The sequence below is a fragment of the Rhipicephalus microplus genome, unplaced genomic scaffold (genome assembly GCF_043290135.1).
Source record: "Rhipicephalus microplus isolate Deutch F79 unplaced genomic scaffold, USDA_Rmic scaffold_13, whole genome shotgun sequence".
NCBI lineage: Eukaryota > Metazoa > Arthropoda > Arachnida > Ixodida > Ixodidae > Rhipicephalus > Rhipicephalus microplus.
Window position 1 is genome coordinate 23,650,606 of NW_027464586.1, and position 26,173 is coordinate 23,676,778.

General features: G+C 44.5%; 1 protein-coding gene and 1 long non-coding RNA gene across 3 annotated transcripts in view; one reads left to right on the forward strand and one right to left on the reverse strand.

Annotated features, from left to right (window-relative positions):
* Positions 1–16,811, forward strand: part of LOC119162991 (WW domain-binding protein 2-like) — a 217,221-nt gene extending 200,410 nt beyond the window's left edge. For both annotated transcript variants that reach the window (XM_037414876.2, XM_075882658.1), the window contains exon 8: positions 16,453–16,811. In XM_037414876.2, the coding sequence (XP_037270773.2) occupies positions 16,453–16,500 (48 nt within the window). In that variant the 3' untranslated portion in view covers positions 16,501–16,811. The remainder of the gene's footprint in view (positions 1–16,452) is intronic.
* LOC142784034 (uncharacterized) lies at positions 1–26,173 on the reverse strand. Its single transcript, XR_012888572.1, has 3 exons — positions 25,046–26,173; positions 18,365–18,498; positions 1–335 (listed from the first exon to the last, which is right to left on the reverse strand). It is a non-coding gene; the product is annotated as an uncharacterized LOC142784034 (long non-coding RNA).

The window sequence follows — 26,173 nt, forward strand, 5'->3', positions numbered from 1 at the left end:
CCCACACTTCCGGGCTGTCGGTGCGTTGAGATGGCCTCGCGTAGATGACAAAAGCCGAGTCAAGAGGTTGACTTAATGAGACCCGCCACAGTGGCACCGTTCCCCCGCTGTTCGAGTTCGTTCACCAAAAGGCTTGTGTTGCAAAGCTTTCGTTGAGACCCGACTGTTTCCTGGAACATCTACAGGTCAGTGTCTTGCAGACTGGGTGCCGATGGCGTTGAAAGCCTCCCTAGCAGACCGGCTTACATACAATGGCGCCTGCCCAGGCGAATCGCCGGGCCAAAGGTAACAGGTCCTCCGCCGCTCGAAAAATCTTGCCTGGCCAGCGCTCCTAACTGCTGGGAACAAAGAGAATGGCTGGTGACGAGGACGATGGCCTGGCTTGTAACCTTCAACTGCGAACTTGCGACCAACTCCCAAACCATCTCAAAATGACTGACAACAGCAAAACAAACCACACACCACAATACCATGCCGCAGTCAAGTGCATTGGACTCGCTTAGAACCCTCCAGGCTTCTAAAAAAACACAAACAAATTCTACTCTAAAATTTTGACAGAATTTCTTGTTGCCAAAGTTACAACAATCATGGATGTGGAGATGCTTACTAAAGATGGAACAAATTGCCGTGCAAGAAAAGCACACAAAGGCAAATACAATTTGGCCCAAAGTAATCATAAACACACTCTTTTAAAGTTAACCTCCTACCATCCGCACTATGTTGTAACTTACATCTGCTAATTTCATGACTAACTTATTGAAACACAACCAACTACAGTAGTTTCACTAGAATGCTGCCTGAACCTATACAAGGTACCTGGGCGTATTCTCTATTCTCTCATGACATAATTTCAAGGCGTAGTAGAGAGTACCTACTTCTAGGACACCGTGATGCCAACGAAAACTCTCTCACAATAGATCCTCACAATAGATCGAACTGCGTCTTAAAATCCGACAAATGTATCTCTAGCCTCAAAGTTTGGTGAACGCAATGCTCTCAGCTCAAGTGATCATATGATCCCTATAAGCAATCACTAAAACAACAAAATAAAGGGAATGAACCCTCGTATACGAACACGCTCATCTGCTGGATGTAGCCTCATGTCAGCCCATGTTTTTAAAGAGTGCACAGTACTTTGCTATGCGCCTAGCACAACATCATACTCTCATTCAAAGAGCGCTAGCATACTAACACACACCTAACCATAGGTCATATCTATATAACCTAGGCATCACCAAACACGCATCTGAACGTAAATGTTCACAAAAAACAACACGCAATAAATATAACGCTGGATGCCATACAGTTCAGGAGCACCTAACAAAACTTATGTAAGCTTTGTATAAAAACCATTGTATCACATATTTCTCAAAGCCCCGTCGCGGTGGTCTAGTGGCTAAGGTACTCGGCTGCTGACCCGCAGGTCGCGGGTTCGATTCGCGGCTGCGGCGGCTGCATTTCCAATGAAGGCGGAAATGTTAGAGGCCCGTGTACTCAGATTTGGGTGCACGTTAAAGAACCCCAGGTGGTCGAAATTTCCGGAGCCGTCCACTACAGCGTCTCTCATAATCAAATCGTGGTTTTGGGACGTTAAACCCCACAAATCAATCAATCAAATCACATATTTCTCAAACACGAGCATTCATTCGCTTTGTTTTTATTCTAAAACCTTCTTTAAAAATACTCATTTACTCTCTAAAGACGGTAGAAAACCTCGTGCTACACTAAAAAGCACAAAGCATACAAACTTCGGCTCCGCTCAACAACACTACCATGCTTTCAAACTAGCGGGCTAACGTGCTCCACGACTAACGATCTTCACGACTAACATCCATGTCTAACGTGCTCTTACACAAAAGAAAAACTAATTGCACGTAGTTGGTTGATTGATGCGGGTCACTGCTTCCGCATAACAACTTTACTTAAAACACTTACAAAGCTTACAATTACAAGAAGTGAAAACTGTAGCTAAACAAACTAACCGTGGATATGACTCAGGCATACTGCTTTAAAAGCAAAAATAAACAAACAAGCATGCTTCTAATAAAACTCCTGTGTCCGACTCTGCAGCTTGCAGCTGGCCCTCACTTTAATCGTTCACGCGGCGGTCGTGGTTTTGGAGGATTTCGAGAATGCCTGAAACCACAACGTGCACGTTCTATATGCTGGACAGCGCCGTCATGCCTCCTTCGCGATTTTACCCTGGTTCTGTCAGTATGGCGGAGGGTATATGAAAAATACGAGAAAAAGAGTGACCATGCCTTCTTTGGGCTTGCTCCCGCGCGGTGCTTAGCCACTGTGGCTTTTCGTCTAGGACCACGTCGACCCTCCTGTCTTTGCAAAACCATAAACCTCTGCCGTGAATTCAGCCGCGAGCATGTGCTCTGCACAATGCCACTTCGCCGCTTGCGCGTTGCTTCACGCCACAAAGGACCTTTCTTTGAACTGGCCGATTACCTACTCTTCGGTCGTTCGCCCGGCTAGTTGCTACCGTTTTCATCCCTTCGCTTGGTCGCGCGCGTATGCTACACTCATTTATGGCGACATTTGCGACCGACCTTTTCCTCACCATCAGGAAGTGAGCCTCGGGTTGCGTCATCGGTGGTTGTACAGCTTAAGAATGCTTCTGCACCACCTTCCACACTGTTTCGGCACTTCGATTTCTTGGCACTGTTTCCTTGTCGGTCCGATTCGCCTGTGTTAACCCTGTACTCACGCACCCAACTAAACTGGCGCCTCCCATTCGATTTCATTTGTGAAGGACCTGCTGTTCCCTTTTCTTTCGTCCGGCAGTTCAGACGCATACAAATGAAGTTTGACGCCGACGCAAAACTCCTAGTTCTGCTTGCTGCGCTGATAGGTTTCGAATCTTTCTCAACACGCGTAGCGCTGCTTGTCTCACTCGCGGCTCTCCACTGTCTTCTGCGTCTGTGCCGCTTTTTGCGGCTCGTTTCCGAGCCTCCCGATCACATCTCACACTCGTGAACCCTCTCATAGCTTTCGTCAGCTGTCTCAGTCGCGCAGTCTAAATGATTTTCGACAAAATCATTTCTTTCGCATTATAGACCGGCAGACAGGTTAACACACTCAAGAACAATGCAGCTCTTTGAACAATCTTGCTCGTATTCCTGGGAGCTATCTGTAACTGTGCTTGTCCTCACTCTCTGCTTCGGCTGCTTCTTCTGAGCTTTCTCCGGTTTTCTTGCCTACTTCCACTTTGTTTGCAAGTTCCACCGTCGCGACAACCTAAGTTGAGGTCTGTACCAGAAGAAAGATAGGAACTGTACAGGGATCCAGAAGATCCTGCAATATGTACAATAGAGATTAAGTTCTTGATTCCGCACAAGATTCCACTCATTTACAAAAATTCTTCGGCTTTTATAGAGGTGTATTGAGTTGTACACTTTTATAATCAAAATGAATTCCTTGGGCATGTCCATCTCACGAAATATGTTCTATTGCACATATGTCAATGACGAACAAATCAGCTTTGAATCGTGCAGTCTTTCAATGTGTGAATGGCAGGTTAGTTAGATTTGAACAAGCTTTCTAAATGGGCAAATAAAAATAAGTTTAAACTGAACCCACCAAGAGAGCACTTGTGTCTTATTTTCCTGAAAGAGAGGCCTTCATCCCGATTCTAACATTCACCTGCATGGTCAATGTCTGTCTGTTGAAAGCGAGCACAAGTTCCTAGGCTTAATATTAGACACGAAACTAACATTCATATCACATATAAAATACATAAAGAACAAGTGCTTGAAAACCATGAATATTCTGAAAGTATTGGCACGCACATCATGCAGGGTTCACAGAGGTGTGTCATGAATCTATACCAAAGCTTGATACGTACGTGCCTAGATTACGGAGCAATAATATACCAGTCTGCGACACCAACTGCACTAAAGATGACCGACCCTGTTCACCATCTTGGAATTTGTCTTTCTACAGGTGCTTTTTGAACTAGCTGCCTAGAAAGTCTGTACGTTGACTTTGAGTGGTCTCTATATGTCCAGAGATCCTACCTATATTTCCTATAATTCTTCAAAATATATGCAAACAACACCCCTGTACACTCTGTCATCAATGACTTGTCCAGTTCTGTTCTATTTCAAAATCGCCCTGCCATGAGACAGCCCTATGCACTTCGTGTGAAGAGTCTAGCTGAAGAAATGGGTGTTCCACTTTGTCAACACCATTTGGCTGCTCCCGTATTATATCCCCTGCCATGGCAGTGGCAGCTCGTAGATTGTGATGTGTCCTTCGTTGAAGTTAATAGAAGCGCACCTATTGCACATATTTATACACTCTTTCATGAACTCCAGCATAAATATTCATCTCTGCAATCTTTTACGGATGCCTCAAAGACTCGCACTTCTGTGTCCTACACGGCGGTTAGTTCATGTTTTACAGATGTTGGTGTTCTGCACCCAAATATGAGCATTTTTTTTGCTGCAGAGGTATACGGCATATTATCAGCCATCAAACATATAAAATAATTGAAACTGTCAAAAGCTGCAGTATATACTGATTCTCTTAGCGTGGTAACAGCTCTCAGTCCCTTAAAAAAAAAAAAAACACGAACTTTATCCTTGTCTCTGTCTACTCACTTGTATGATGTTCTGCACCCCAATATGAGCATTTTTGCTGCAGAGGTATACGGCAATATTATCAGCCATCAAACATATAAAATAATTGAAACTGTCAAAAGCTGCAGTATATACTGATTCTCTTAGCGTGGTAACTGCTCTGAGTCCCTTAAAAAAAACACACGAACTTTATCCTTGTCTCTGTCTACTCACTTGTATGCATGATATATGCATGCACAGCAACAGTCTGTCGTAGTATGCTGGGTGCCAGCATATCGTGAGATTCAAAAAAACCTGCTAGGGGATCAGTTAGCTGTTTCTGCCCATGAGAATGCCACTGTCAATAGTACATCGATATCGGTCCCTGCACTTGACCTTGAACCGTTTCATAAATGAAAGCTCGGGGATTATTGGCAGCATTTATGGTATAGGCAAACAAAAAATAATCTTCACCTCATTTAGCCACATATCGCGAATTGGCCACCATTATTGAAGTCGTGCTACACAGAACTAACACTTATCAGATTGAAACATACAGACAGCACACACTTGCACCTTTTGTCTGGTGGCGATTCACCTCTCTGTGAAAAGTGTGGTGAACCTCTCACCATGCCTAATGCTTTAATACAGTGCAAAGAACTGGATGTAATTAAAAAAAAGAAAAACACTTTCCATTTCTCTTCCACCATCAAATTCCCTTGCACCCATAGATGTTCATAGGTAGGGAACCGCTTTTTATGTCAATCATTGTTGGCATTTTTAAAGGATGTAAATAGTTTTGACATCATATATTCAGGCATCCCTGCAGCATGAAAAGGTCGCTACTGAGATGGCTACACTGAACAAAGGACTTGCCTCAAGGGCGTAGACGATTCAGGCACTTTTTCTAATGCCATACATGTCCATTATGGTTTTATTATCACAAACTTTTGTTATCGATTCACACTACACACATTTCACGTCAGGGTCATGATTTTGACATTTCTATTTTTTTTCCACCTAAACGCGAAGAATTGTAAGGCACTAATACGTCCACTAATTATAATCGTTGTTCACGTCCCTAGTCCCATGACCTGGCACTTTTTGGCCATTGAATGGCCCTTGCGCCATAAAACACGAAACATCATCAATTCCAATAGTATGTTCTGACTGGCAATGACTTTTAATTGTATTCCTTCTTTAATTGACAGTTGAGACAGAGAGACAGATGAACTTTCTTTGCATCCTGAAAAGAAGGTTCTTAAGAACCCATCGAGAACTGCACCTGCGACAGGGTTGAGGACCAAAGATTCCTGATCGCTTCACAGGCTCCCTGGACTGCGCGGAGTTGTTTCGCAAGGTGTGGACTTGCGATACATTCTAAGAAGTCTATCTCATTAACATGATACTTCCTTGCTGAAACGCACAAGCGGGGAAACCACCACATCAAATGAAGATGACAAGCTGATTGCATGCTGAGAAGATGGGGGAAATGTCCATATTGTCACAGGGTAAAGACATGGACAAAGGGAGCAGACTATAGATCAAAGTAAAACTGTTTATTTGCGCGGGACTTGTGGCCAACAAACGAAAAGTAAGATTGCAGAGATACACACTGGCACCGATAGCGGCGAACAGAGCGTCGGCCGTTGATCAACAGACAAGCGGTAAAGCGCGTCGGCATTTATACAGTTGCCGTCGAATAATCTAGCGTTATCGCTAGCGGCCATGTAGGTTCCAGAATAATTTGTAATGTTCGCAAAGTGGGCAAAATCTTAACAGAATGATCTACAACAGTCCGGAAGCTTCTCGAACACTGCAGGTGTGGTTTGCACTGAGAATTCCGTACAGTGTAACAGCGCGATAACAAAACTTGAGGAAGGAACGTGGCATTGCTTCCCTCTGAAAAAGGTAACATCGCTATGCTTTATCAAAAGATTAAAGTGCAATAATAATGCCTAAAAGTACGAGCAATAAATTACGGTGAAGAAATAACCACAACAAAATGCACCCTTTCAGTTAACACACGTGAAACGGCTTGAGGCGCGCGACGTGGACAACTTCAGGTCGCGATAGGCGCTATTGAAAGTTCATGATGTCATCGGGGACAACCTCGTAACCAAGTGGGTTGAGACGTCGAACAATCCTGTATGGTCTGAAGTACCATCGCAAAAGTGTTTTACTGAGTCTACCTTGGCGTATCGGCGTCCATACTCAAACACGTTCGCTGGTCTGGTATTCTGCGAAGCATCGTTGGAGATTGTAACGCGACTGTCTGTTTTTTGTTGGTTCTTGATGCAGAGATGGGCAAGTTGTCGGGCTTCTTCAGCATGCTGAAGATATTCACTCACATCGAGGTTTTCTTCGTCGGTGACGTTGTGTAACATGGAACATGGCATGGAGTGTCGTTGCTGGAGTCCTTCCATAGACCAACTTGTACGATGCATCTGCGTCGTTTTTTGTACGGCAGTGTTCTATGCGAAGGTCTCATACAGAGGCATGGTATCCCATGTTTTGTGTTCGACGTCAACGTGCATGGCCAGCATGTCGGCGATTGCCTTGTTTAGACGCTCGGTGAGGCCATTCATTGGTCTGTGGGTGGCACACTGTCGTGCCGCAGTGGCTTGTCTGGCTGTATGCCAAAATCGCATGTGTGAGTTCAGCAGTAAATGCCATAACTCTGTCGGTGTTAAGAGCCTCTGGGGAGCCGTGACTCAGGACGATGTTTTCGATGGATAATTTGGCTACCTCTCAAATTCGCTGCTTTTGGGCGGGGCTTTTGTTTCAGCAAAGCGAGTAAGGTAGTTGGTATCTACAACGATCCATTTTTTCCAACAACTGACGTCGGGATTGGCCCAAGTATGATTTGCTGGAACGTTCAACGATTCATTGGACTTGAGTAGTTCCACGGACGTGTCGGCGGTGTCTTGCGTTGTTGGCTGTCCCGGCCTGTCCTCACGTAATGAGCGATGTCGAGGACGAGGTGTGGCCAGTAATATTTAGTTTGTTTTCTCGCGTGCTTGTGGGAAAAACTGAGGTGTCCAGCCGTTGGGTAGTTGTGCAGGGCTTGCAGAATTTCAGGTCGCATTTCAAAGGCACAGCAATAAGGTAGCTGGCTCGGGCCACAGAGAAGTTCTTCTTTACGAGTACGTTGTGTTCTCGCCTGAAATCCAGAGAGCTGAAATTGAAATCCAGAGAGCTGGGGGGTTCGTATTTCAGGGTCCAGTTATTGATGGTGACAGCAAGGGTCATCATCAAAACTGAACTTTTCCAGCCAACTTTCTAATTCTACAGCACTGCTTCATGGATGTGATGCTTGGGATGAACTTCTTAAGTCAGCATGATGCCGTCATCGACCTAAGGTCTGAGGCAATAACGCTATGCACAGAAAAAGCACTGCCCCTGCACACGCCAGTAGGAAGGCACGCCTTGAATGTGCTGGAAGACCAAGCCACTATTCCTCCTCGCTCCAGCTTCAGCCTTTCCGTTGGCACACAAGAATCAACACACATGCAAGGCGTCATCGAAGGCGACCAGTACCTGCTAATCATCTGCGAAATTTGCATCGTCAGAGAAATAGCTGAGCTGCGGGGAGGTAATGCAAGAGTGATGCTTACAAACATCAGCAACGAGTACAAGCACTTGAGCACAGCTACGACTGTTGCCTACATCGAAGAAATACTGAAAGCTAGCAATGCTTTCGCCGTAGACGATTCTGCTGAATGTACTCCGACGGCTCAAGCCCTTCAACCGGCTTTTGACGTTAATCCGAGCCTTCCGACGCATGAACAAAGATAGCTCAGAAACCTGCTCCTGATATACAAGAACTGCTTTGCGTCATCGTCGAGAACTCGACAGACCCCGCATCGGGAAACATAGAATCGTAACCGAAGAAAGTGCCAGGCCACTACGTCAGAGCCCCTGCAAAATGTGAAGCTATAAAGAAACAAGTCAACGAAATGCTACGCGACGACATCCAGCCTTCAAAGAGTCCATGGGCGTCACCGGTGGTGTCAGCGAAGAAGGACGGAACTCTACGCTTATGCGTCGACTATTGCTGCCTGAACAAAATAAGGAAGAAGGACGTGTACCCAGCACCTCCACCAAATGTCACGGAGTTGTGACATGGACGAAGGGAGCACACTATAGATCGAAGATGAAACTGTCTATTCAGGCCACACTTGTGGCCAATTAGCAAACAAAAAGTAGGATTGTAATGATACACACTGGCACCGATCGCGGCGAATAGAACGTCCGCCGTTGATCAACAGACAAGTGGTGAAGCGTGTCGGCATTTGTCTCTGTGCCGTCAAATATTCTAGCGTTACCACTAGCGGCCACATAGGTTCCAGAATAATCTGGAATGTTTGCAAAGTTTGCGGAATTATAACAGAATGATCTGCTACAGTCCTGAAGCTTCTGAAACACTGCAGGCGTGATTCGCACTGAGAATGGCGTACAGTGTAACAGGGGGATAACAAAACTTGAAGAAACATGACAGTATACAGCACCATATTGGCTGGCGACAGGAAAGAGCTAGTTTCGAGGAGTTGGAGGGCTCTCCGTTGTCACGTTGTTAGCTCTCTGTGCCGATCTGGAAAGGATTTTTTAACTAATCATGAGTTATGCGAACATAACTCATGAAAGGTAGTCATGGGATCCCCTTCGGTGCCATCAACACTCCTCTGTCGTGCTGTATGTGGGGGGGCTTGTTAGTCCGAGGCGTAGAATGAGTCTTCCGGCCCGAGCGCGAGCTATTTCGTTGGAATTGGTGAGGCCGGCAAGAGAGGTGCCCTTGTGGGCTGGAAACCATGTCAACTCGTGAGAATATAGTGTGCCGTTAGTAAGAATTCTGTAAGCAGCTAAAGAGATTTGGTTGGTGTCAAACGACCTGACGGCCGTCATGGAATCGGAAAATATAGAGGATGGATCTCTAGTCGATAGTGCTAGAAAGATGGAGACCTGTTCGCCTACCCGACGGATTTGGTCCTCACCAAGGCGGCACAAACGGTATGGCCGCTCATGTCTACCACTGCGGCCATGCAGTTATTCGGTCCAGACCAAGATGTGTCTACGAAGAGCAAGTTTCGCTTCTGCTGTTTAAATGAGAGAGGAGAATTAGGCCGTCACTACCCTCATTATGTACTGGATTCATGTTTCGTGCAAGTGCTTGAACCATGATTGTCGATCTTACAGTGTATGGAAAAGGAACCGCTCTCTCTTTAGTCAGAAGACAGGTGACGCCTGCTCTGGATAGAATCACCGTGGCGACTCCAGTGCATGAAAGCTTGGAAATCTGGGCGGTGCGCTGCACTTCGATTCATTGGTCGAGCTTTTTATGTAAACGCAACGCCTCGAGTTTCATGGTACTCGTTATAGAAGGGAGTTCCAAAAACTTTTTGACAGTCTGTCGAATCAAGACTTATAGTATGGCCTTTTCGGCTGTAGTCCAAGCATGCATAGAGGCGACATAATTTATACGACAAGAATGGCATGGAATAGCCAGAAGAGGTTGTCCTTCCTGATGCCTCCTCGTCTACGTGAGATCCTTCAAATAAGCCGAACGGTGGCAGCAGTTGCTGGTGCAGCTTCTGCATGGTAGCTGTATTCCTGTCGTTCTCAAAGATGAACATGTTTAGCATGTGTATTTTGTCTTTGCGGGGGATTCGCACCGCTCTTCATGAACAGGTGCAAGTCGATATCAGGGGTTGGTACCCCTTCATTAGTGCGTCACCCCATGTGAATGGTTCGGTAGACAAGGAGCTTGGGCTTGTTGTCTGATAGCGTGAGGTTCATATGAAAAATGTGTTTCTTGACCGTGCGTACAACTTCTTGAAGCTACTCTCAATGTGGCCCACTGAGCCACCCCGGAACCAAAGTGTCGTTGGCATAAATGGTGGAGCTGATGTCATTGTTGTTATAAAGATCTCTAGCTAGAGCAGTCATACCTATGTTAAAAAGAGGGGACGAGATCACTGCCCCTTGAGGAGTGCTCAAGTTGCCTAGATGAAACTTCTCTGATTCCATCTCCCATAACGTGATGATGGCAGTTATGACAGGAACTGCCTTACGAAATTTAAGAATGCCTACCGCGACCCAGATTGAAGATGGCTTTGAGGATTTGATCGTGGAGTGTAGTATTGAATGCCTTTTTGAGATACAGAGCCAAGATGACTCTGGGATCTCTGGTGGAGGCATCGATGACCTGCGATTTGATGAGAAGCATGGCGTCTGCCGTTGAAAGATGTGGGTGAAAGCTAACCATGTTGGATAAGAAGAGGTCATTGTGCTCGATGTATGTATTTAGAGACCCTGTTATTTATGACTTGTCCGAAAATTTTGTCCGCGCATGATGTAAGCGAGTTGGGTCTAACATTTTCTGCCGTCAATTTTTTTTACCGAGTTTGGATATCAGTATGGCCCTGGCGTGCTTCCACTCGAGTGCATATGAGCCATTCTTCTAATGTTTGTTGAATAAATTGGTCGGAAAGTTGACCGATTTGTCGTCAAGGTTCCTGAGCATGTGCTTTGTGATGCGGTCAGCACCTGGCGATGAGGTGTTTTTGAGTTTGTGAAGTGCAGACCTGACTTCCCATTCTGATATCTTGCCATACAGCTTGTCAGAATCACTTCCTGTGTAGCCGGGTAGTAGCGTGGATGAGATGGTACTTAGCGGAAGATGGATTTCCGCTAGATCTTTCATCATCAAATGTTCGCTACAATGAGTGAGCAAGTATCTCGATGGCGGATCTCTGAGCGAATCGAGTGTCGGTGGGTTTCAGAAAATGTTTAAGCAAGTTCCACTTGCTGCCTACCCTCATCTGCTCGTCGACCTTGTTGCACGTTTCGACCGTGTTGCATGTTTCTGTTCTAACACTTTAGAGTACGACGCGATTTCAACATTGATCTTGGCACTGTGTTTCCTTAGTGCTCTGTTCAGTTTGTTCTTTAGCCAGTGGTTTTCGAGAGACATTTTAGCTTTAAAAAGGTGCTCTAAGTGGCTGTCCATGGTTGGAAAATTCTCTTCTGTTTCTGTCTCCGTAGTGGAGGCAGAGACATTAGAAAAGAGGGTTCCATCCACTCTGCATAGTCGCTAGGAGGAGCTTTGTCAGTTCTGCTGGAGTGAAAGAGGTCCCAATTAACGATGCGCTGTATTCTGGTGGTTTTGCATTGAGCATGAAGTGTCATTTCAATAATGAGATGGTCGGAACCCAGATCTTTCCTCATGTTTTACCATGACGGCTTGCCACCATAGGCGCCCAGAGAAAAATGTAGGGTCACGGGTATCGTTACCGAATTGCCTAAAGGAGTGGGAAAGCCGGGGTCTGTGAGTAACGCGAGACTGAAGTTCTGTATAGTGTTTCATATTGAAGTTCCTATCGGGGGAGTCTCTAACATATTTCCATGTGGAGTGACGGCACCTTAATGTCGCTGGCGTCAGTAGCCATCTTTACTGCTTTATCTGTGAGGTTGTAGAAGCACTCGTCTCATCATTTTGGAGAACCTATACGTTGAGGATAAGATACCCTGTGCGCATGTGCTTTCCCGGTCAGAGTTCTATACAGACAGATTCGGCATTAGAGTGCCTATCTATGTCTTCATTATCAATGACTGTGATGCCCTTTTTCACCCAAGTATCAATGCCTCTGCCACCATTCTTTACGCAATCAAAGGACACGTAACTAATAAACGTGGTGCCAGACGTGAGCGTTTCTCATAACAAAATTACCTGTGGTTTTGATGCACACAGTAGAAGGTATTGAGCTAGCACTGCTTTCTTCTTTTTGAATCCGTAGTGGTTCCACTGCCACCCATGAAAGTCGATGTTGGATACCACAGCCACTATTAGCATTTAGATTTAGCAGAAGGCTGAGCCTCCAGATCGCTCTAAGGGCACGGTATCTGCTTTTGTACAAGCTCTGCCACAACGGTGGGGTCGATATTAACTGCGATAATTCTGTCGGGAGCGCCAGAGACTCCGGGAGACTCGTCCTACGTTGAAGATACCTTAGGCGAAAATCAATCAAATAATTCTGTGGATTGAGAATTACTATGTCCTTGGTGATTTCTTCATGCGTCGAAGAAATCTGCTTTAAAGATTCTTTGATTTGGTAAAGGTTGTCAGTCACATCGACCTCGGGAACATCACCTATAGCTTGGCGCTTTTGACCATTAGCACTATTTTGGTCCCCATCTGGTCTGGCTGCTGAAATAGTGGTTTTAAGCATTGCTAATTCTTTTATTACGTCCTCTAATTCTGAGCCGAGTTTCGCATTCACGTTCCTGAGTTTCTGAAGCTCCTCCGACTTCTACCAACTAGCCCAACTACCAAATAGCTCAAATAGCCCTTCTTCTTTTTTAGCGATTATGGTGCTTCCGCTTACCTGGGTAAGGTTTCCAGCTTGTGCTCTGTAAGGTTCATCGCTCTTCTCTTTTGAGGCCCATTTCGCAGTGACAGGAAGCACAGATCCACCTCCCATAATGAATAACTGCAGCCAGCCACCCGAAGACAGCCCAGGCATTCCGGTTTGGAGCATGTGGAAATCTCGCAGGTCCATGTCGGAGGCGCGTTCCATTTCTTTTTCTTTTCACTTCTGTCGAATGACAAAAAGTGTCTGGCACTTCTGTTTGCAGGCTTTGCATCCAGTGGAGTGGCTCTTGCCGTAGAGTTTTCCCCTAACTTGGCACAAGTGTTCTTTCTTCGGGTCGTTGGTCCCACAGTTGAGGCAAACATTTATCAATGGTGTAGGGCAGATGTCTGCACAATGACCTACTCAGGTGCATTTGTTGCACACCTCGATCTGCTTCTTGTAGAGGTAGCACTGGACTATTGCCTGGTCGACTCTGATGTAGCTTGGTGTAACTCCTTCATCAAAAGTAACTACAACGAAGCTGGTTTCCTTAATGGGTTTTACTGCTCAAACCGAGGGATTGCCCTGGTGTATGATGAGCCTTGCGAGCTCAACGCTGCTGATGTCACGCTCGACATGCGGATCACTCCTTTGACTTAGTTGCCTTCGACAGTGGCGTACACTGCTACTTTGGGCTCTTTTTTGTTGATGCGAATGTTCTTTGTCTTCATTTTCAGTGCACACTACAACGATGTTTTGTACAACGTTGGGGCAGACAATTGGTGGAGCCTTGGATGTCAGTGATCCCAGCCGCCGAGAAGATGGTGGTGGAAATGCTGTAGCAACTGGTTTTGCATAAATCCGTAGCATCTCGGGGTCTGACGATAATCTTTTGATGTGTAGAAGGTAGCTCAAGCATATGCGAGGCCGCGATCACTCTCTGTTTTAAGGCAGCCACCCAGTGGCTGCTTTAGACGCCAACCTTGCTGCTGTCTTGGAAGGGTCCTGAAGCGTTGGGTTGAGACAAGCCCCTCTCGACAGCTTGCTTCTTCTTGACTGATTTACATTGACTCACTTGCCATTCAGTTCCTTCCATTGCTTGCATTTTGTCTTCTTCGCCCCCTTCGACAGGATTATAGGCGTGGCGTCGATTGAAGTTGCATCAAAGCGCTCCCTGCCATTGCAAGCGAAGCTGTGCCGACGACGCTTGGACCGGCTGGCGTGTTTCTTTAGCTAGGTCAGACTAGGCCTCAGTGGGCCAAAGTTGAAAATGCCAAAAAATGTCGAAAACTCACTCGGAGACAACAATCCACACTTTGTCGTGATCGGGGGGACGAAACGCACTCACTGATGCAAAAATCCAGATGAAAGTTGACACATCAGAGATCACAGAGATTCAAAAAGCCGGAGCAACGGGGAGGCAACTCCGCCCACCTCAGCTTTCCCGAAATATCCCCAATTGATAGTTGGGAATTTTTTTCTTTTTTGACCAATCTTATGACACCTGTCATTGGCAGGAAGGATGTGTGCCATGCTTGCCTCGTCACTAGTGCTTCACGCCAGTGCACACTTTGTGCTGTGCAGTGAAGCCAGAATGTGACACTCTTCGGTGCTAAGAACTTCCATGCTAAAAACGGCTGCTCTCTGCCTTGTCTCCTTGTTTACATTGCGGCACCATTTCTAGTGGGCACACTAATAAGAACATTCACTAAAAATTTTGGCTTGTGCTGCTCCAAGTGATGCTGTTTTCACTGCTCCGAGCCAGCTCTAAAACACATTTTTTCCTGCTCAAAGGCTCAAAGTCTGCTCCAAAGCAGACTTTTTCTGGCTCCAAAAATTGCTCTAAATTATAAACTGGCTGGACCATCACTAGACCAAGTCACAGCGGAGGTACACCAAGTTTACTGTGCACACAATGATGCAACATCGAAAGCAACAAAGGCACGAGAAGAAAGCTCAATGTTTCGATGTTCCTATCGTTTTCCTATGACTGTGATGAGGACAACGACACAGTTGCCCGTGTTGTCGTCCTTTGTGTGTACGTTCTTCAGCTGCAAACTGGGCATTCAATCGAGGAAAAAAAAAGTAAGGTGCAAAGACGATAGGGTGAAGATGAAAATGCCTGTCTTCGCGCCATCCCTCCCCACTTTTAAGTGACGAACCTACTAGCTCAGCAACAAGCTCTTTCGTATGCATTCTTACCTCATTAACTAGGCGTAAAGCAAGTTCTTCTCAGACTATGATGGAGTGGACCTACTTTTCAACTGGCCTCAAGCAAGTCTGATGTTTGTGGCAGCCAACTGTGCCATTGCGGAAAGACATACGCTAGTGGTTTCTATGGGAAGAGATTTTCTGTGCATAATATATCAGTGCTTGTAATTGCGTTATGCTAGTTTATTCACAATTGGAAATTTTCCGCTCTACTTAGTTGTTTCACTCCCCCTGGACATGGATATTATCATTGAGATTCTGCTGGATAATGAAACATATTAACTACAGAAACAAGCATTGAAGATGGGTCACCAGGAGGACAGCAGACAAGAGGCACAACAACCAGTAGCTTCTTTTGACGGATATCGCAATTGGTGTTTGGGGCATGAGATCAACAAGAATACTGAAAACTATATGCACGTATAAAACCAACATCAATTGCATCATATGCAACATCGAAGCAAGTTGATGAAGGCGGCGAATTGGTATGGTAGTGCGATAAATTAATGGTAGCACAGGCTAAAGACACGAACACAGGAGGCCACATCCAAGACGCCGCAGTGAGTATTAATACTGTAGTGTCTTGAATGTGGCTTCTTTTGTTCGTGTCTTTAGCATGTGCTACCATCAATTATTGTGCGAAGCAGGTTGCCACATTTTCAACAAGTAGCTAATCTAAACTATGCAGGCTAACAGAAGGTAGGTGCAACAGTTTGCTGTGTGAATGAACAGAGCATACCGTGTGAATCCTCATGTTCCCTTGGCCCTTTGTCTTTTGGAGAATGTGGGCTTGCCAATGATAAACTGCACCAGTTTACACTGGTTGTGAAGTTTTAGTCTCTAAAGCAGCCATTTACTCGCCGTGGTAGTTTAGTGGCTAGGGCACTCAATTGCTGACTTGCAGGTCGCAGGGTCGAATCCTGGCCATGGTGACCACACTTTCAGCGTTGGTGAAAATGCTTGAGATCCATGTGTTTATATTTAGGTGCTGTTGAAGAACCCCAGGATGTCAAAATTTCTGGAGCCCTCCACTACGGCGTTTCTCATACACATATCGTGGTTTTGGAATGTTAAACCCCAACAATGATCAAAGGATTCATTTAAACAGAAGCCACTTTGGCCAATATTACATCACCCACAATTGAACAGAATCTTGCAACAGAGTTAATTGAGTGGCTTTTGTGCTTCTACTGGGAATTTTCTGGGACCGTCTGTCTTGACTTTTGTGACATAGCGTTGTGAGCTTGTTTCTTGCACTAAACAAAATTCATTCTTCTAGTTTACTTTCCCACTTGAAGGCGACCATTTTCTCCCAATTCTAGGAGGGACCACCGCCACCATACTCCGAGGGTTCCAAGAAGACAAACTAAGGACGGCCGGGCTGTCTCTCGCATGCACATCCTTCCTCCACGCCTCATTATGAAGTGTGTTAGTTTAACCTGGCTGGGATGACAACATTGTCCTCCACTCCGACTAAAACAGTGAAATAAACACAATGCTATTAATAATGTACAGGGAACACCTGCACACCAGTTCTCGCCATGTTCACCGGGTGTGGTGTTTGGCATCGTGTATTGCAGGACTGACGCTGTGGCACGGAGTCTTTGTTGAAGTGGTTCTGGTCATGTGTACGGATGCTGTACGGTTTTGTGTAATAAAGTTGTTTATGTTAGTTCCACCACACACTTTTTTTTTTTTCAACTTCATTATGTCTCACTTGGTCGTCACAGTTCAATAAGTCAACTCCTCTTGGGGCTGTTTCCCCATTTGCTTGCAAACAGTTTGCCCAGACCCTTGTTTCCCTAATTCTTGGAATAGACTCGAAGCTCTTTAAAGCAAAGTTGCATTTAACACTAAATAACTTTCTTATATCCAAAAATTCATTATAGAGGTTATTACTAACACTAGATTTATTGCAAGACAATTTTTCATTTACTTTGTTGTAACTTAAAATCAGTTAAATCGAGGTTTGAGTGTCGTGGGTTTGTTACGTTCTTGTGGCATTTTTGCCTGCAACAATGACCAGTCTTGCCATTGCCATATTGCTGCACGTATTTTCTTGAGACCACGTAGGGGGTGGATAGAAAGTTTGAAAACATTTCATGTGCATAATTGCTCCCGATTTAAAACATGCTGTGCAGAATGCAGTCATAAAAGTCTCACCGACATGAACCACTTCCTAATTTTTATTTATTTATTTTTATTTATAAAATACTGCAGGCCCAAACAGGGGCCCAAGCAGAAAGGGCAAAAGGACTCAAACAAAGCAAATAAAAGCAGAGAAATTGCATACTCAGCAAAAAAATTACACTGGCATGTGTACAAAAGAAACTGCAGCAAAAAACAAGGCAAAAACTACATAATTTCTTTGAAATTGGTACGTCAAGGTGAAGCAACAAAAGTAAAAACATTAAACAAAAAGTTTTCACACACTGAAATAAGAACATGCGGTAAAAGCACGTCAGAGATATATACACAAAGAGGCACGAGATAAGGCAAGTGACATTGGCTTTTTAAACTAAGGATCAAGGAACAGAAGGATAACATATTATGAAACTATAAAAATGGGTACATCATGGTCAGAAGTTCAAGTAGTAACATGTTCTAAGAAATCGTCGTTATGTAAGGGGGGAAATGTTAGGTTGTCCCAGTCGGTGATAGTTCTTGGGAAGAAGGAATATTTGAAAAGATTAGTGCGTGTCCGATAAGGTGTGGAGAGTCAGCAAGACGATGTTGTGTTGTTCGAGCAGTAAGCGACAATAAATAAGGACTTGGGTTTAAGGCAAAGAGTTTATTTTTCAGTGCAAACAGAAATTTTAGTCTGTATTTTTCTGCGCAGCAGTAGTGTTTGAATACTATTCTGCATCATTAAAATTGAGGGAGAGTCACTATTACGATATTTAGAATAAATGAACCTGACAGCTTTATGCTGAATCATTTCCAGTCTATCGATACTAATAATTTTTGTATACGGATCCCAGACAATGCTTGCGTATTCGAGTTCGAGTGGGAGGTTGTCAGGTTCGGAAAGACTTTCAACTGGCTGTTCTCCTCTGTTGTGTACGGGAGCCTGTAACGATCAAAGCTGACATTCTGCGGACCAGCCTGATATACATAAAGCTTGAAATGGTCATCTCAGTGAAGAATGGGAATACAAAAAAGTAGTATGTTCGATTTCCAATTTATTTTCAAATCCTGCATTATTGGCAAAATTTAGAAAGGAAAGACACTCACCATCGCATAGTTGTGGGTCAGCAGATTGTTTCTGATACACTTCATTATGTGAGCGATATCACACATAATGTGGAGTGAGCGCCCTCCGCGAAGTGATGAGTGTGGGATCTTGTTTTTGGCTCCATTGCACTTTCCTGAAATGCCAAGATGTGTCCACATGGAACGATTATTTCCTGCATCATCATATCCAACGGCCATGATATACGCATCATTGCGTTCCAACTGGAAAACAGACTCTAACACCAGTTTTGCAAGCAGAATACCAGGTGCTGCTCCTCTGATTGCAAAGCTGGCCACAGGTTGTACCTACGATTCGAAAAGGCGTGGAAACATAACAACAAGTGCATGCTCTGCGAACTTCCCATTTTCACTAGGAGCTGTGCCAGCAAAGTCAACAAAGCCATTGAACTCGTATGTAGATGGGTTCAAGACGACTGACTGCCTGAGTTTGATTTCATCAATCAGTAGCGTGCCGCAGTTACTGCTTCCTCCGTTCCCTTGATAGTATGCCTTGATAGTTTCCAGAGCAACTTCGTTGAAACCATATTAGCATGACATTCCTGCAAAGATTTGGTTCAACCTGTTGCAGGTTGGCAATGCGAGGAATTTCATTGACCTTATAAGCTCGTAAGCCTTTGGGCTAGCAATTCTCAAAAACGGGCAGTTTATGATCCAAGTACTACTATAACACTACCTAACGGGCCTTTGGCCTCTGCCTGCTTTAGGGACGATTTGAATGCCACTTGCTGAAAAGGTGGGAGTACGCCTAAAGCCTCCTAGAGGCTTTTATCTTGTTTTGTAGTGAGCTTTTTTTTTCATGTCAGTCACATTGTTTTCCAACTTGGACCGTCAGAAAGCTGCGCATGTGGCCCTTTTCTTGAGCATGTCTTCCCTCTGCTTCTGCTTCTTCTTCTTGAGTTGCTCTAAAGAAACTGCTTAAGCCAAAGCTTCGAGCAGGGACTGCAGTTATGGGTATCGCTGAGCACTTTACAGTCATTACTCACGAGAGTACCTGCTGATGAATTAGGACAACCTGAACACACTTTCAACTTTTCTATGTTTTCCAGAAGTTCGGTCAATCGGGTGATCGTATCTACGTTGTCGGGTGATTTGGTTAAGCGACCACGGCAGCTAACGGTGACTGACATGTCTTCTGTGACAACTACGCATTTCTCCACAAATAGCGCCTTGTTTTCTTCCTTGAGGACGAGAAATGCCACAAAACGTCCTGTTGCGTCATTCTCAACAACTTTCCGCCAGCATGCAGCAGGCGAAAAATTGTTTTCTATGTCCTGAAGCGAAATGACGCCATTCAATGACATGTCAGGACTTCACTGTCTTTGGGCGCAGTGCTCGAAGATAGTCTTCTCTTTCTCGTCGATGACATTCCGGAGAGTCTCCTGCTCCTATCGGGCGGCTTTCGCTTCTTTGTGGCAGGTTTTGATAAGTAAGCGGGCAAATTCGGAAACATTTTTGGAACGCATCCTTAGACGAGGTCCCACTTTCCTCTGGCAATTTGTATCTTCTTGTCATTGATGATGTGAGTAAAACTTTTTAGGATGTCTTCCTCATGAAAGTGCATATCACACACACGGGAAGTGTTGGACAGTTTTCTATATACACGAGGAATAGCGTGATCTCATGCCGCTCACAGCTCAGGGTCACGCGGAGCACAAAAGAAATGTCATGGTGTCTCTGACTTCCTATAGCCACTCGTACAGCCGGGGACGCAACGTGTTGGCATGATGAAGACATGTAACACATACACAGCTCAACTTTGCACAGTGGAGCGCGAAACTGTTCATGCAGAAGGCAGCATCCACGAACGACGCGCTGCAGCATTCACAGTCGACAGACGTTACGAGAGTGACAGGAGACAGGAGTGAGCATTGAGTGAGTGAATCCGGATGCGACCGCAGCGCCACATTTGTCGCTGACAGCGGCCGCGCCGCGCAACATCACTCAGTTTTGCAACTTACCTGGTCTAGAAATGGTGTAGGATAGGGCATAGAGTTTCTCAAAATTAACTAGAGGGGACTCTGGCGCTGCGATTGTTCAGTTCAGTTTGGTCTTGCGCTGCGATTGTTCAGGGTGTTGTTCGGACTGTCACGGTGGATGGATGTGTTTTTTGAGTGCTCCAGATCGACTGCCCAGATAAGTGGTTTTGCATGTTTTGAGCTTGTCTTTGTAAATATAAGGCAGCAGTTGAAATCTTTGCAGCACTTATTTATTGTACGGCTTTTTTGGGGGTTAGTCACCAGGTATTTATTAGTTTGTGCATGTGTGTGTGTGTTTGATTTTTTTGACATCTCCGGAGATGCACGTACACTGAACACTCAAATTTTTGTAGTAGAGCTTAGACTTTCCCTTTTTCGTAGGGCAGGGCTCGAGTTTTGTAATTATCGAGTGAGACAAGTCATAGGGACAATTGGTGTCAGAAAGACAGGGTTGAAAAGGCTGTAAAGTGTTCGGGATGTGGGGTGGGTTTGAAAGTGAACCCAAGTGTAGAAGCGGATGGAGGAGAGGCTGACGCGAAGTGTAGGCAAAGTGAGGTCGAGGAAAAAATGGAGAAAATGATGGTTGCCCAGAGTGAACTGCTGATGGGAATCACCGAGCTCGAGACTGCGTTGGCGGCAGAGCAAGAGAAAACGAGGGCAATGGGAGAAAGGCTGAAGTCTGCTGAGGAAGCACTAGCCAAGGTGAACAGAGGAGCGGCCTGCGGAGAGAACAGTAGGAAACCGGCAACCAGAACGGCGGAGAAGAAAGAGCAAGCAAGTTTGGAAAGAACAGGTTCAGCCGGTTCAATTGTCACAAGACCCAGCTTCAGCAAAGTAGTGGTGGGGCTGGGAGGGGACAAAGCAGCTGACTTCACAGGTGCAAGTAACCCCCAGGTGCAGGACGCTCCAGCTGAAAAGTTACAACATGTGATAATCGCCGGGAACTCGAATTTAAATCGATGCACAGAAGCCATCAAAGAGTGGGTAAGAGGCGACAAGAGGGTTGCAGTAGGGGTGCTCCCAGGACGCAAACTGTAAGCAGTCACGAGGCAAGCGAGCGCAAAACTCAAAACTACAGCTGATAGACGAAACCTCATGATAATTTCAGGCGGTTTAAACGATGTCTTAAATGAAGATAGAGCAGGACTAGCAACCACACTGGCGAAAGGCGTCGATGACATGCGCGCCACTTCTCAGGTACAGGTAGTGATTTGCACGATACCGTAGGTACCGGTGCGTGATAGCAACCTGCAAAGAGTGGTTGTTAACGCAAACCAAGAGATAGGGCGGATGAGTCGAGAGAAAGGCTTTGAGGTGGTGCGGAGAGGTGCATAGGTCGGGTGGTTTTCAACGAGACAGAATTCACTTCGATGGGCGGCTGGGTCATGAGGTTGGTTGGCGACTTGCAGGACGCGCAGTAGCTTTTTTGGGGGGCAAGCGCGCCCTTCGTGGTGCATGATAGCTAGTAACAAGGAAAATAACCAGGAAGACATTGACAGGTGGTACTGACAGATACGATTCCAAAGTGGCACCAGTATCTAAGATAGGTAGAGTCCGGGGCAGAAATAGACGTAGCCACGAGCGCCGAGCCAATTCAGACATAGGGTATATTAACATGCAGGGTGGTAGGAACAGGCTGAAGTGGGAAGAGATAGAAGAACATCGAAGGGAGGAGGGGCCGATGGTATATAATACGGTTTTTTAAAAACACATCTCAGGGACATGGAACAACCTCCGAACAATCCGGACTACGCGTGGGAATATTGTAATAGAACAGAAGGTAGCAGAAAGGGGGGTGATATTGGGGCATTCTTTCATAATAGTACAGACCGGCAAAGGGTCAAGCAGGAGTGCAAGGAACATTTGTGGCTAAAAGAGAAAGTGACAGGGCAAATGACACTCCTTGGTTTCATGTACTTGTGGATGGGAGCAAAGGCTACAGAAGAAAACCAGGCATTGGTAGAGTGTATATAAAAGGCCATTCAGGAGTTGAGAGAAGACTGCGAGATAATTGTGCTAGGAGATATTACTGTGCACATAGAAGATATAGATGGGTATACCTACCCGACAGGCGAAATGATCATGGATATGTGTGAAAGGCTTGATTTGATCATTTGCAACAGTACCGAGTAGTGTGAAGGGCAAATAACATGGGAGGTAGGAAGGCTGCAGTCGACGATAGATTACGCACTTATGTCACATAGGATGTATGATAAGCTCGGGAGAATGCAAATAGATGATGGTGGCTCCAGAAGTCTGGGTAGTGATCACAAACGTATCAAGCTAAGTTTTGAAAGAGCAGTGAAAGGGGAAAGGAGACAAAATGAGCAACTACAGGAAAAGTTTTATTCAGAAACTCAAATTGAAATAGCCACTGAACAAATTGAGAAAGTAATCACTGAGGATAATAAGACAGTGTGGGCATACACGAATATCATTAGACTGAGCAAGAGCTTGCTAAGGCACGTGACAAGTCCCCCCGGAAAAGAAGACACAAACACAAAAGTTGGTGGGATGAGGAAGTTCAGAGAGCCATAGCAAAACGTCAAGAAGCCTCTAGGGAACACAGACATGCTAAGCAGCGGGGTGAACCGACAGATGATGTTGAAAGAAAATGGGAAATCTTTCTAAGCTGTAGAAAGATGCATCCCTTCTGATCAATTAAAAGATTAGACGAAAGGGAGCTCAGTGGCTGGTAGAAGTATATAAAAAGGATAGAAAGGCAGCTGCGAAATTTCGGAACCATCTAAACTCCCTAAGAAATGGGACGAGCCTAGAGCAGATGTTTATAACTACAGCTCAAGGTGCTAGGCTAGAAGGGGACGAAGCTATTGAATATATAAGAACAAGGGTGACAGAAAATTTTCAACAAAGAAGGGCTTTATACACCACAATAGACAAGGATGAATCAAGTGGCGCAATGGCTCCATTTTCACGAGAGTGGGAATGGGCTGAGAAAAGGGTTCCTAGTAGTACATCAACAGGCCCAGATGGCATTCAAATTATGCTGAAAAAGACATTAGGTCCGAAGTCTAAACAGGCTTTGAGAGAGGCAGTGAGCAAAATAATAATCGATGGTGAAGCTCCCGATGGATGGAAACTTAGCAGGGTTAGCATGATCTATAAAGGAAAGGGGGACAAAGCTGACATAAACAACTACCGTCCAATAACAGTGACATCAGTGGTCTAAAAGCTGGTGATGCAGAATATAAAGGAAAGACTGCAGGCATGGATAGAGGATGAGGGGGTGCTGGGGGAACTGCGGAATGGGTTTCAGAAACACAGGATGTTGGAAGACAATCTGTTCTCACTGACGCAGTGCATCGAAATAGCAGATAAGGAACACAGGCCCCTGTGGCTAGCATTTTAGGATAGTGGGCGCAGAAAGAGATACAAACCGGGCTTTCAATCTTTTCCTTGAGCAACTTAAGGCACATATGACCGTGACTTTCCTTTAACAAACAAAAAAAAAAGCCTTCGAGGAAGAAGATACGCAAGCCGTGGATTAACAACGCACTGTATGACTGAATACAATGAAAAAAAAACAAAGTGTATCACACGTTTGTAAAATATCGCGATTTATCACTTCTTGAAGGCTACAAAAAGTTTCGCAGTACGCTAAATGCTGACATCAAACGGGCCAGGATATCATATTATCAATACACATTTGAAAAAATCAACGATAAACCCAGCAAAATGTGGAATGAGGTTAATAACTTAACTGAACATAACAAAAAAGGTTATGTTAACATCACTGATTTTGCAGACGATAAGGCAGATGTCGAAGCGCTATCAGCCATGAACGAGTATTCTGTTAACGCTGGCGACTACACAGACTCATCTTGTGGGGCAACACGCCCGCCTGTAGCAGATAGAAAGCGTCTATCACATTCACTCTTTCTTACTCCGGTTACACCTTGTAAAGTTGAAAAATTATTCTGCAAAATATGTGACAATGTTGCTGCAGGTGTTGACGAAATAGCAGCCAGCCAGATAAAGTATGTAGCGTCACTAATTTCACACCCTCTTTCATACATCACGAACACTATGTTAGAAACCGGCATTTTTTTTCTTTTAGAACTAAAAATAGCCCGCGTTGGTCCTATTCATAAAGCGGGTGCCAGAAATGTATTATCGAACTACCGCCCGATATCGGTTCTACCGCTAATCTCCAAAGTTTTTGAAGGAATAATACACTCCAGACTTGAATGTTTTTCACTAAGCACCTGATAATCAATAAAGCACAGTATGGGCATTAAAAGGGTAAGTCTACGGAGTCAGCGCTATTTGATACGAAAGAGGACATATTTGGAAAACAGAACCTACACCATATGTCTTTTCATTGACTTGAAGAAGGCCTTTGACACTGTCAAACCTGATATTCTGATATCTAAGTAGCATGAATGTGGTGTAAGGGGCGTGACAGCTAAACTAACAAAAAGCTATCTTACCGAAAGAAAACAATATGTTAAGGTGGGTAACCTTGTTTTCCCAATGAAAACTGTAAAAAAAAAAAAAATGGTGCACCGCAGGGTTCAATCCTTGGACCGTTACTATTTATAACATATTAATGATTTGTGCACATTCTCGATCCCCAAAATTAATTATTTACGCTGTCGACACTAACATATTTTTACAGGCAGAATACTGATGCACCTTGAAAGTAAAGTAAATGATTACTTACTCGAATTAGAAAAATGACTTCATCAAAATAAACTCATGCTTAATATATCTAAAAGTAAGTACAAAGTATTCCAGCCTATCAACAAGTCCTACGAGGACGACATTAACATCTTTTTCAAAAAGCAAAGGCTGGAGCAGGTTAAAACAAGAATTCCTCGGAGTGTGGTTCCAAGAAAATTTGTCTTGGAATACCCATATTGATAGTCTCGCATCCGAACTGTTGGGTGTATATTTAAAATAAATTCATTTATACCAATTTGGCTAAAAAAAGATATACTACGCTCTTTTTTATTCACGTTTGAATTATAGTATGCTAGTATGGGGCACTACAAGTGAGAAGAATTTAAACTAGAAATTTCACAGAAAAAAGTTCTGCGCCTATTCGATGATTATTATGGCAACCCAAGGGAGCAGCCTAGTGGTCCACTGTTTAGAAAACATGGTATACTCAAAGCAAGACAGGTGTATGAATATAAGCTATTACTTTACATTTATAAGAATAAACTGCACACTATTACAGCACAGGAAGGTGCACTCAAATACTCGCTCCGTAGCAACAGATTCGCGTTCCTGCTACTAGGACTGGATATGGTAGAGCCCTCATTGCATACCGCGCCCCACAGCTTATAAATAATTTACGTGAACAATTAAATTTTAACCTCTCATTAACGCAATTCAAATATCACATAAAACATCTCATTGAGTATAGTAAACATCATGTTTCCAATAAACTTCCGGATAGGTTCCACATATACTCTCACCTTTAGGTACAGAACGTGTGTATATACAGTAGTATGTACGTACATATGGACAGATGTATGTATGAATATATGAGTGTATTATATGAATATATCAATATGTAAGTATATGTTTTTTTATATATAATGAAAAGAGCCTCAATGTTTGATTCTGTGTGTCTATGCAGCCTATTAGTTGTACTTATATGTCACCTATTTTTGCTTTTATGCTATTTCTGTGTTCTGTTATTATGCTGCTCCTTGTATTGTGATAAATATTATTTAATGTTGCACTGTTTGCTGAACTATTATCGTTTCGCGTAGCGAAGCCATGTCAGGCCCAAGGGCCTTTAGCTTCGCTTCGTTTTTGTGTATCTCTCCAGAAATAAAAT